At 47.8% G+C, this 13,174-nt stretch overlaps 1 protein-coding gene across 1 annotated transcript in view; it reads right to left on the minus strand.

The window, feature by feature from the left end:
- The window catches only part of ermp1 (endoplasmic reticulum metallopeptidase 1), a 96,455-nt gene that overhangs the window by 18,697 nt on the left and 64,584 nt on the right, over positions 1-13,174 (minus strand). The window contains exon 9 of the mRNA XM_084324333.1: positions 635-809. Coding sequence (XP_084180459.1) covers positions 635-809 — 175 coding nt within the window. The remainder of the gene's footprint in view (positions 1-634; positions 810-13,174) is intronic.

Raw genomic sequence — 13,174 nt, forward strand, 5'->3', positions numbered from 1 at the left:
AAGAAGAAGAAGAAGAAGAAGAAGAAGAAGAAGAAGAAGAAGAAGAAGAAGAAGAAGAAGAAGAAGGAAGAAGAAGAAGAAGAAGAAGAAGAAGAAGAAGAAGAAGAAGAAAAAGAAAAAGAAAAAGAAAAAGAAAAAGAAAAAGAAAAAGAAAAAGAACAAGAACAAGAACAAGAACAAGAACAAGAACAAGAACAAGAACAAGAACAAGAACAAGAACAAGAACAAGAACAAGAACAAGAAGAACAAGAACAAGAAGAAGAAGAAGAAGAAGAAGAAGAAGAAGAAGAAGAAGAAGAAGAAGAAGAAGAAGAAGAAGAAGAAGAAGAAGAAGAAGAAGAAGAAGAAGAAGAAGAAGAACAAGAACAAGAACAAGAACAGAACAAGAACAAGAACAAGAAGAAGAAGAAGAAGAAGAAGAAGAAGAAGAAGAAGAAGAAGAAGAAGAAGAAGAAGAAGAACAAGAACAAGAACAAGAACAAGAACAAGAACAAGAACAAGAACAAGAACAAGAACAAGAAGAAGAACAAGAAGAACAAGAAGAACAAGAAGAACAAGAAGAACAAGAAGAACAAGAAGAACAAGAAGAACAAGAAGAAGAAGAAGAAGAACAAGAACAAGAAGAGTGCTGTACCTCTGTGTTTAAACTCCCTGGTCAGCAGCAGCTTGGTCACCAGGGGAAAGGCCACCATCAGCATGGGCACGTAGGCGGAACACAGATCCTGCTGGGTCAGCCACACCAGGCTACAGCACCACAGCAGCAGGCTCACGTCGAAGTACAGCTCCCCCAGCGCCACCAGACGCACGCCCTGCACAGACAAACATACACAGTGGCAATGATGCAGGAGCACACACAAAGGCCAGGAAAAGAAACCCTTTACACTAGGAATGTATTCCTCTGTGTTTCCACTTAACGTTCCGTGCACGGGCCGTCACATTTTACAGCCATCTGGGCCCTATAGGGAGGTGTAGTGGTTACGTCATTGCCGTTTTCGTGTTCCACCCTCTGTCCAACGCAATGTATTTCCTAAATCGCCTCGTTTAAAACAAATAAAGCATTAACATTGGCATGGTGTACCTTTCTGTGCAATAGCCGATAATCCATTTTCCCAATGATAAATCCCTATACGGGTGGAACAACCAGTGACGTCAGACTACACCTCCCTATTCCCCGTACCTGGTTCAACTAAGTCGATCAAAAGTCCCATTAGCCAGATTCAATTAACCCGATGTTTGAAATCAGGCTTTCCCTGTTCCTCGAACGCTGATGGACTCTCGTTAATTCAAATCAGACTTGATACTCAGGATAATTGCGCGCTGCCGCCTCACCTGAAAAGACAGCAGGTGTCGATCGCAGAAATCCTGATTTTTTTTTTTTTTTTATTATTATCTTTCTTCCCTCCTTTTTTCCCGATTTTTCTCCCATCCCACCCTTCCTGGTTGTTGCATACTTTCCCCTACTGTTGGTCCGGGAGACCGGAGACTGTCACATGCTTTCCTCCGACGCATGTGCAGCCTGGGGCAGGCCAACCTGGCCGCGCAGGTTCTCACCGGGGAGAGTGTAGCGTGTGGGAGGCCACACTATCTCTCCTTAGTTCCAACCCTTGCTGAGCAGGCGCCCCGACCGAACTGTAGGGGTCGCTGTCCACAACGCCCAGGACCCACCCTTCAGCTTTCCCACCCCCTGATACAGCCAATTGTATCAGTGTGAGAGGCCAGCCAAGCTGATAGCAACGCCGGGAGCTGGATTCGAACAGGCGAATCCAGTGTCTCCCGGTGTTGGTGACGAACGTAATCACCGTGCGCCACCTGCCCCCCCGAAATCCTGATTTTCTAACGCCATTGATTGATTGATTGATTGAAAACTTTATTAACAGATTGCAGAATGGGTAGTACAATACAGTACAGCTCAATAGCCTCGCCGACAAGTTAAATGCATATCTATAGGCACATTTTAAGTCCCTCATTACCCCAATCAATCAGATTATATTTATTTAAATGTGCCTGCTGGCAGTAGGCTTAATGGAATGAATAATCGAATGAGATCTTTCTAGCGAAAATAATTAGTTCAACTCTTTCAGAATAAGTAGATAAAAACAAGCCCAAAGAGTATCTAATTGATACGAATTAATAGATACTTATGAGGATATCTGTACTGTATGCGCTTAGGTATCATGTAGCTATCATGGTTCCCAAAGTTTTCAAGGCGCGACCCCCAAAATAATGTGTCAGAGAGGCAATTGGAGGCTATACAGTTTCACTATTAATCAGGTTTTAATCTGTTTCGGACATCATCCATACATGCATTGAATTGATTAACCTTTGGTTTATACCAGTGACACCAGTCATGTTCATCACCCTCTTGTTCATCATCAGATAACAGTGCTTGAACAGATAAATGCATTTTCTCAAATTCATTCATCAAAACGTCAAAGGCTTGCAATTGCTCATTCAATTTTCTCAAGTCACGTCCACGTCATCAAATCCGTCAAACAGCGCATCTCCTCAGACATTTTAATCCCAGTTACAATATCACAAATCACAATAACGTGTGAGTGACAGTGATACAATTCAACAATCCACAGATTCAGATTCGTCGTAATTCACATCCACAATCCACGCTTAAAGACACTTCAATTTATGCTTGAATGAAACACAATCCGGGCACTCCGTTAAGCAAATACATCCACAGTGGAGAATATGAAACGAATCAGAGCCAAACGCCCGGTTTCATTCATTAAAAATATCCCACAGGATTCACATTTGCAATGCTCCGTTATTAAAATAACCACATAATGTGTGTCGCGACTCGCGAGCGCCATATAGTATGACGTGCATTATTTAGGACAAAGTAAATCCATAGGCTGAATATGATTTATTATCAGCATTTTAGGTCTATTATTTTACATTTCAAAAGCCCCCTCTAGAAAAACGAAGCACAAAAACATGTACTACACATGAGCACACAAATGCACACACACATGCACACACGCACACACACACACGCACACACACACACACACAGATAATCTAATCCAGACTAGTGTGGTAATGAGGGGAATTCAAGGAGTTCAGCTCACTGGATACAAACAAAGCTCCCGCATAGAGAAAGAACTCTGACCACTGAACAAACACACACAAACACACAAACACAAGCCCTAGTGTTAGCGGACAGACAGCGCAGCAGAGTGGGCAGGCTGGAGTGCCTGAGAAGCACTGAGGCGGAATACCAGAGAAACTGTCTCTTTCTCACACTCTCTCTAGCACTCTTCCTCTCTCTCATACAGACACTGTCTGTCTGTCTGTCTGTCTGTCTGTCTGTCTGTCTGTCTGTCTGTCTGTCTGTCTGTCTGTCTGTCTGTATCTCTCTTTCTAACTCTCTCTCTCTCTCTCTCTCTCTCTCTCTCTCTCTCTCTCTCTCTCTCTCTCTCTCTCTCTCTCTCTCTCTCTCTCTCTCTCTCTCTCTCTCTCTCTCTCTCTCTCTCTCTCTCTCTCTCTCTCTCCCCCAGCCCCCCTCTCTCTCTCTCTCCCTCTCTCCCTCCCTCTTCCTCTCTGTCTCCGTCTCTCTCTTCACTCCAATTCTCTCTCTCCCTTTCAGGAAAAGGAGTTGGAGTTTCTGGGCTTAGTTTCTAGAACATTCTCCAGATTCTGGGCTGCTTTCTTCAGAGAGTAACGTTAGGCCAAAGGGGGATGGATTCTTACCATTAACACATGAACTGCCACGCAGTTTGCCCGTCTCATACCACTCTCTGCCACCACTCTAAGCCTATGGAGATGTTTACCTTCTTTGCAGGGCTATTACTTTTTAAATTGTATTGCTAAATTGACATTACTATGGCCCATTCAACATCGATTATCTATTGTTCCGGATGTAGGAACGTTATACTTTTTCATTCATATATTCATACGAAAATACCGTCTAGAATATAAATATGTTGCCAGGTGTGTACTGCGAGTTGGCGCATCAGTCGAGTGCAGCGCATTCCTGTGTGCACGCGCGTGCACACGCTTCTGCTCACAAAACTTAGGTTGCCCGGAGTTCAATCTCGTCCCATGAGCAACGCATCGCTGGTTATGACTGATCATGCGCGGATGAACAGGGGGGGGGGGGGTGTTTATAATTCCATGATCGTCAGTAAATGCTTTATGTAGTATGGGTGATATATTGATCAGTTTGCATTAATAACAATAAACAATCACGCTGAAAATGACGTCAGCGTCCTCTTACCGTTCGCCGATGAGACTGGAGGAAAAAGATCCCACTTATTTGACGTGGATCGCCTAGATCCATTTCCGGTTTGTATAATAATAATAAACGCCCAAATCATATCAATTATTGAGTTATGGCAGCGATCCATATGTACGGCTGTGTGTCTAGAGTCCCGCAACAATATGTGAGTGCCGGACGCATTTCCCCGGTACACGGAGATCACCAGAGATCCATTTCCGGTTGTAACTCGCCCGATCACCACCAGGCGGCAGTATTGAAGCGTTGCAGAGTTGTGCAAGCTCCCACTGTATCAGCCGAGGCTGGGTGATAGCATTATGAATACCATGGCGAAAAAATTAAATATGACCTCAATAACGCTGTACGCCGTGGAATGCTAGAATTAGCATGACCTTGAAACACGTTGTACGACGTTTTTGGCGCAGGATGTGTTAAGGGGAATTTCTAGGTAGATGGAAAAAGACAAAGCACTCTCTCTCTCTCTCAGCTGCTCATTGATATACAGGAGGAACATGATGTGGGTCACCACACTGGGTCCAGTCACGGAAAAGACGGACAGAAGTCAACAACAGAATGAGCCTCTTCTATACAGCTGGATGAACAGACACTGATGTGAACGGCAGGTGTGAAGTGGTCAGTTGACAACGGCTGTTGTGAGAGCAGGGAAAACTAGTAATGAAATGTTTGTATGCTGTATATAATACCGCCAGAACAACACATTCAACTTCCCAAACACATGTTTATTTCCCCTAAAAGAGAGTTTCTGTTGCATTTCTGTTATATGAATTCCCCTCCCAGCCATCTCAGCTGACTGCAGGTCATTGTGGTTAGTAGCTGTCTAGCACTACAGCACCACCAGTCAAGTTTATTATATAGCTGAGTATTACATCCCAATGGGCTTCCCAGCCTGGCTTTAAAATATCTCTAAAGACTTAGCCTCCCTAGCGAAAAGCTCATTCCACAAAGAGGCGCGTGGCAGCGTTGCAACTTGTTGGCCTTAGAGACAGATAGACAGATATCCTGCAACTTGTTGGCCTTAGAGACAGATAGACAGATATCCTGCATCTTGTTAGTCCTAGAGACAGATACAGACAGACAGCCTGCATCTTGTTAGTCCTAGAGACAGATACAGACAGATAGCCTGCATCGTGTTAGCCCTAGAGACAGATAGATAGCCTGCATCGTGTTAGCCCTAGAGACTGACAGATAGCCTGCATCTTGTTAGTCCTAGAGACAGATACAGACAGATAGCCTGCATCTTGTTAGCCCTAGAGACAGATAGATAGCCTACATCTTGTTAGTCCTAGAGACAGATAGATAGCCTGTATCTTGTTAGTCCTAGAGACAGAAAGACAGATGCACCCTGGGAGTGGAGGGCACGTGCTGGTGTGTACTGTGTGATGATGTCTGAATAGAGATTTTCTTCAAGTGGAGACGGAGTGTTGTTTACAGTCGTATGGGACAGAGGTTTGCCTGTGTCTAACTTGGAACCTGGCCACAATAAGCTGGAATTCAGAGCACCGTCACGTGAGACGAGGTGCAGCTTGGTATGATGTCAAAACCAACCTAACGGGCACCCAGAGATGGTGTAGTAGACCTAGTGAGGGGTGGCCAACCTAACGGGGACCCAGAGATGGTGTAGTAGACCTAGTGAGGGGTGGCCAACCTAACGGGGACCCATAGATGGTGTAGTAGGCCTAGTGAGGGGTGGCCAACCTAACAGGGACCCAGAGATGGTGTAGTAGACCTAGTGAGGGGTGGCCAACCTAACGGGGACCAAGAGATGGTGTAGTAGGCCTAGTGAGGGGTGGCCAACCTAACGGGGACCCAGAGATGGTGTAGTAGACCTAGTGAGGGGTGGCCAACCTAACAGGGACCCATAGATGGTGTAGTAGGCCTAGTGAGGGGTGGTCAACCTAACGGGGACCCATAGATGGTGTAGTAGGCCTAGTGCAGGGGTGGCCAACCTGCGCCTCTTTACCCTTCAATGTGCGGCTCCTCCATCCAAAAAAATTATTAAAAGAATTTATTATTATTATAATATATATATATATATTTTTTATATATATAAATGCCATTCATTTCATAAGAACGTAGAATAAACATTTACAGACTTTTTTTTTTTATTGGCTATTTGCATGTTCTTGGTATCTGATTCTAGGGACATCTATGGATCTCAGGGAATGTATTCCCAGTGTCAGAAATATTGTGTCTGTTACTAGGCTTGAGTAAATTGTAAACAGTTAAAATCATTGGTAAACAAATGTAATGCTGAAAATATACACATTGATTGGTTAGGGTCTTTACTCTAGGCTACATTTGAAAAGAAAACGTGACATTAATTCATACATTCTGTAGAGATGGATTTATGATGTGATGTAATTTGCGGTCCAGTACCGGACCGCTCAGGCTTAAGAGGTTAACCCTGCGAGGCCCAAATAAAAAAGACATTAGCAACATCAGAGGCCAGAGGGTGGGACCTATAAACACATTTACTATCCAATAACATTGTGAGGCTGAACAACAGGACCTTTTCCAGTGTTTAGCATTGTTTTCTAGCAGTGTGGGGTTGTACCAAAACTGTATGAGTCTCAAATTCTCATTTTGGCGGATTGCTCCAGTTCATATGAGACAAGATCCTCCCCCACTGAACCAAGACATTCTGATTTGACTCGCTATCCTACATAGCAAGACGCTGCTGATCTGCATACCTCAGCTCCTTCTGTGGTTGTAGCCACCGGCGCCCACAATCAACAATTCGAGGAAGTTAGTGTAACATTGACGTTATGACCAAAACGAGCAAGCAGCGAATACGTCCTTGCACTCATTTCCTAACGATATCGTGCTCCACAAGCAATGGGCCAAGTTCGTTTTTGGCTTTTTGCAAAGACGAAGGACTTTATAATGTTGCTGTGATTTCCTGACTGTTGCTAAAGAAGGGAGCTAGCCTGTACCAAGTCTTCGGGACCGAAAGAAAGTATCGAATCAGTAAGTACATACAGTACGTCGTACTCCTCCATGTGTGTGTGCGAGCATTTCATATGGGAGTTGAAGCTGAGCCATTGATTCACTGTCAGGGTTATATTTATTATGGACAGAAGTTGTCAACTCATTACTCTGCAACTGTCAATACATGTGTCAATAGTGTATTAACGTTACCATTTTACTGTAGCATTTCTGCGTTTTGCGATTTTCCTCTTTCTTATACAGTAGGAAGGGGGAAGAACACTATATCGTGGGTGTTCCTATGACTTGTGTTACAAAGGATCAGATTAAACCGAATATATATATTTATTGATTGATATATATTGCATAGTATTTGTATATCGTTTGATATCCCTTGTATATTCCTTGTACATATACACGGAATATCCCTTTAGCCTAGTACAGACCATAATATTTCATTCTCCTATTGGACAGCGGTCCACAGGCGCCAGGGCCATGCCTCCAGAGTCAGGTTCAAGGCCACCGTCAAGACATGTCTGTACATGCCCGGCCTTGCCCAGGGATACGAGACAGAAATGAGGTTGGCACTAGATTGTTCGCCGTGCATATAAATATGGCGCAGGTGAATACAGAAGTAGAGTTACCCAATAAGTTGAAGCCTCACCCACGATACTCCGTGCGGTGAAGTATGGCCTGTTTGGCCCCAAATAAGAGCATTGAGACCGCGTGCGAATTAATAACTGAATTGTCAGAGTTTGGCGCTATACCGTCGAGTGCGACATATTTCTATTAAGTCAGTAATAGTCTATTTGTGTATAGTGTATCGTGCGGCTAAAGTTCTACAGTGACCAGCATCACCAACGCTTCCTCGTATCAGCTAGAGTGCTTATCCAGGCTGGGCTGCTTTCATGGCGCTTTCACCCGAGGAGACCTAGACGAGAACCGTGTGGACATGTACACTGGATTAATCTACCCGACGACTACATAGCCCTTTGCGGCTGGATTATATTTGTTTTGGTCCTGTGATTTATGGAGCGGAGAATCGCCGACGCCTACACGTGTGGGATTTACCCTGTGAGGAGCCACGTCGAGTCTGCGCCTCAGAGAGCCTGAGGCCGGCTAGCTTTCTTCACTGTGGAGCTACAGTCTACGGAGAACAGCTGTATTCGTCTGTGGATCAAGAGACTATTGCACCGTCTCCTGTACTTGGAGTCTCCTTAGTCATCGTTGACCAGACTCTCTACTACCGACAGATCCTCTACCCCTGCTGGCTTACAACCGGGGGGACCCTTCCAGTATCTCCCGCTATATATTACTAGTGTACCATAGATATAATTCCCTAAGATTCAGGTTGTATAATTACCTCCTGCGTAACCAGAGAATGGACATTCATTATTGATTTGCCTACGCACATTCCTTTGCCTTATAAGCGCATCCAAAGTAAAATAGAGAAGTATATTATGTACCTTTTGCTGCAATAAATACTTGATTACACCTTTGTGTGGAACCGATTCATTGTTGGAAGTGTTCATCATATTTATATATCATGTACTGTATGGCCAGTAATTAAAGTACATAAAGCGGTAGTGGTTTAATGATACCATACTTATCAATACAGTCAGGGAATTGTACCCCTCAGTTACAATTGGTCCTTCGAGCCGGAGGGTAACTAGTGTAATATTAATATAGTGGTATTAATATTGACATGGCCTATGATGAACACTGCACAAAACGGTTCTCCTAAAGTAGATCGCCCGCAGCGTAGACGGCAGACACCTCAGTACTTAGAGGATTACGTTGCCAATATACTACCTAGCTTTCTACAGACGGTAAACGCGGAAAAAGTAGATAGTAAAATTATGTCCGACCCTATCGACCAGGCTACCCCGCCAATAGAGGCCCTAGTGGGTTCTAACGTAACTGACCAAGCTCACGGTAGGGACCAGGAGGGACCCGACATGACTTTACCCCCCGCCAAGACCGAAGAAGTAGTCCCCGGAGAGCTCCAGGATAAAGACAGCTCTCCAGGGATGGAACTCTACCCGCTACAAGAAGAGGAGAGCACCCCGGAGATGGATCTCCAGGACTCGCCACAGGAGAACAGATCTCCAACGAGTACTGCCAGGAGCGGATCACCTCAACCAGCGTCTTCCCCCAGCGAGGCGGACAAGATGCTGGCACAGGCATTCCTCGCCAGCCTAGCAGCCTCAACAGAGCGCGATCAACTCCAAGCACAGACGCTTAGTGAGCGCGAACATTCTTCCATGGAAAGAGAACGCCTTTAGGCGCAGCAACGGAGCGACGAAGATCGTATACGTCTAGAGATTAGACGCCTTCAGACGGAAGAGAATATGGTAAGGGACCGGGCCGAAGCCCAGCGCGCCGCCGCCGAAGCCCAGCGCGCCGCTGCCGGTGCCCAAAGAGAAGCAGAGCGCGACCTCGCTCTCACCAAACGCGAAGCCGAGCGCGACCGATTACAAGCGCAGATAATGAAGCAGCTGATCACCAGGGCAACACCCCCTCCCTCCGCACGGGGTTCCAGGGCCTCGTCAAGACAAGGGTCAAGGGCACCCTCCCCTACCCGATCAAGCGACCCTGAGCCCGACCACCAGAGAGAGCCTATACCCCCCTCCGAACCCCTTCCCCGACCGGTCCAAGTGAGACCCAGCTACAAGGAAGAAACGGTCTACACCGCGGAGAGGCTAAATAGACGACTACAGGATCTAGAGGACCTGCCAGAGGAAGAAGAAGAGGGAGAGGAGGAGAGTCAAGCCCGACAGCAGCACAGTACTCCACAGGACCAGGAGGTCCAGTACAGCCCAGGCTCTACCCCCGCGGCTCTGCGCTACAGACCCCCGACTCAATTCACGGGTGAGCTTGACGCACGACCAGCCCCGAGGAACAGCACCTGGATACGCGGGCCATGGTACCCAGCAGGTACCAGCCCACCAAGAGGCGTAAGAGGAGACTCGCCTAGGAGGCCTCTCTTCCAACGCTCACCGATGTGCCAGCCATCCATGGCATCATACATTGGCACACCGACGTTTCCGGACTTCACCCACGAGAACAGAGCACAGTACACGGAGCTACGAATGTGCTTAGAGACAATGATGTCCGATGTAGCTGATGAACCGTACAAGTATGCTATCCTACTGAAGCACCTCAAGGTGCCCCGAGCGCACAATATAGCGCTGGCCTATGCCACCTCTACTACCCCATACACAGCGGCTCTAGCAGCACTCGACCAAAGATATGGACGCATATGGGACTACGTAATACAAGAGATAAGGCATATTGACCGCCTACCCCCAGCCACAGACAATCGCTCACTAGATGACCTGTCTATCAAGGTACAATCCCTGGTAGGGATGCTGGGGGCGCAAAGAGAAAAGGGTATGCACGAACTGTACGCAAACTCTAATGTCGAGAGGATTTTAGAGAAGCTTCCGCCCGCCCGACAAGAGCGCTTCAGGCGGCAAAGAGACCACCGTGATCCTAACGGTCCCGAGCCATCCCTCCTAGACCTAGCCGACTTCCTGGCGAGAGAAGTCAACAGCCTACGGTTGGATACGTTCATGCGGAGCACCCCAAGCTCCAGAGAGGGACCTAGGAGAGCAAACGATGGCCGAAGATTGGTGACCGTCATGCACCAATCAGAATCAGTACCGAGCAGCAAGAACCACAGTACCCCCTCGATGAAAGAGAAGTGGAAGATGGTGTGCCCGTACTGCGAAAAGGAACACTGGTTGTCACAATGTGACACGTTCAAGAAGATGACCGCCGACGAGGTGAGTCAATGGATAAAGTCCAACCGACGCTGTTACCGATGTGCGCGCAGTCACATGGCAGCCGATTGCCGCTTAAAGAAGAGGTGTAATCGGTGTGACGGAGCCCACCTAGATGTCCTACACGACAGTAACAGAAGAAAGCCTGCACCCTCAAGCAGCACAAAGGCAAGTGTTATGTACATTGACCCCGCCAGCAGCGGGGGCGCCCGGGTGCTCTTAAAGGTGGTCCGCGTAACACTGAGTTACCAAGATAAGGTCATGGACACTTACGCCGTCCTTGACGACGGGTCAGAGAAGACCCTTCTCCTCGCGTCCGCTGCGGCCCAGCTGGGGCTGCGGGGGAGCGAAAACCAGATGACGATTCGGACAATAAGAAGAGATCTAAAGACGATAAAGGGCGAGAATGTCTCCTTCACTATCGCAGCAAGCGGGCAGCCAGAGAGACGGTATAGGATTACTAACGCTTTCACCAGCCAAGAAATAGGCCTGTCGCAGTACACCTACCCCATCGCCAAGCTGATGGATAAATATGTGCACCTGCGTCAACTACCTATACCGCTCATAGACGGTGCCACCCCGACCCTGCTGATAGGCTCCGACCATGCAGACCTCATCGTCCCGATTGACCGGGTCCACACAGGGCCCAGAGGCTGTCCTGCAGCAGTCGAGACCCGCCTAGGATGGACATTACAAGGCCCCCTCGCTAAGTCTCTTAACCGAACAGCAGCCACTAACTGCCTCCACTCCAGAGTGACAGAAGAAGACACCACCCTCCTACAGCATGTCGAGAGGCTATGGACACTAGAGACAATGCCCTTTAAGAACGAAAAGAAAGACATTCGTTCCAAGGAAGACATTTACGCTATAGCCCTCCTCGAGCAGGGGACAAAGAGAGTCAAAGTCAACGGAGTGATGAGATACGCAACTCCACTCCTGAGGCGAGAGGGTATGCCTACCTTCCACGCCCCAAAAGAAGCGACGGAGCGGTATCTATTGAACACAGAGCGGCGCCTAGCCAGAGACCCCGCTCAAGAGACAGTGTACCGCGCTGAGATTAACAAGCTAATCACAGCGGGACACATAAAGAAAATTGACATTAAAGAGGCCGATCAGACGACCGAATCATGGTACGTGCCGCACCACAAAGTCCACCACAACGGCAAGGATCGTATTGTGTTCAACTGCAGCTACCAGATCGGATCACAAAATCTGAATAAAGAGCTCTTGCCCGGCCCAACACTCGGCCCCTCTCTACTAGGCGCGTTACTACGTTTCCGCCAAGACAAGGTGGCCATCAGCGGCGACATCAAAGGGATGTTCCTGCAGGTGAGACTAGTGGAGGAGGACAAGCCCCTGCTGCGGTTCCTATGGAGAGAGAGGATCGGGGATGAGCGACCAGCCATCTATCAAGGGGAAGTCCTCCCTTTCGGAACCACATGCAGCCCATGCTGTGCTACGTTTGCACTGCAAAAGCACGTCGCAGAGGACCCAGCAGCTGATGAAGAGGTCCGACAAAGTGTAGGAAATAGTTTCTACGTGGACAACTGTCTGCAAAGCGTCTCGACGCCAGAAGAAGCCGAGGCCCTTCTACTCAAGCTCCGCGCCTCCCTGATCAAAGGCGGCTTTGATCTCAGGCAGTGGGCCAGCAGCGACCCGCAAGTATTGCGCAGCCTCTCCCCCGAGGACAAGGCAGCAAGCAGCGAGACCTGGATGGCGACCATCCCAGGAGAAGCCCAAGAAATGACATTAGGACTAGTCTGGCGCTTCAAAACAGACTCGCTCCATTATAAACACACACCCCTGACCAAGGAGCAGGGAAGGTCGACTGCACTACCGACCACCAGACGGAGTGTATACAGAACACTCGCCAGACAATATGACCCGTTGGGATGTATTCTACCTTACACCACCAGGGCAAAGATGATTGTAAGAGCGTTATGGGACAAGGACCAGGGCTGGGACGACCCCATACCCGAACACCTTGCATCCACATGGAGAGAGTGGGAGACGGAACTCAGCTCACTCCCAGGTGTCAACATATACGCCGCAGCTACTTCCCACCCACAGTGAGGTCGGAGACGTGCCAGATGGACCTGCACGTCTTCAGCGACGCCTCCGAAGTAGCCTACGGTTCGGTGGCCTACTTGCGTGCCCAAGAGGAGGGAGGAGAAATACATACTGCTTTCATCCTGGCTCGCTCAAGAATAGCCCC

This window comes from Notolepis coatsorum (assembly GCF_963971535.1).
Source record: "Notolepis coatsorum genome assembly, chromosome: 11".
NCBI classification, from domain to species: Eukaryota; Metazoa; Chordata; class Actinopteri; order Aulopiformes; family Paralepididae; genus Notolepis; species Notolepis coatsorum.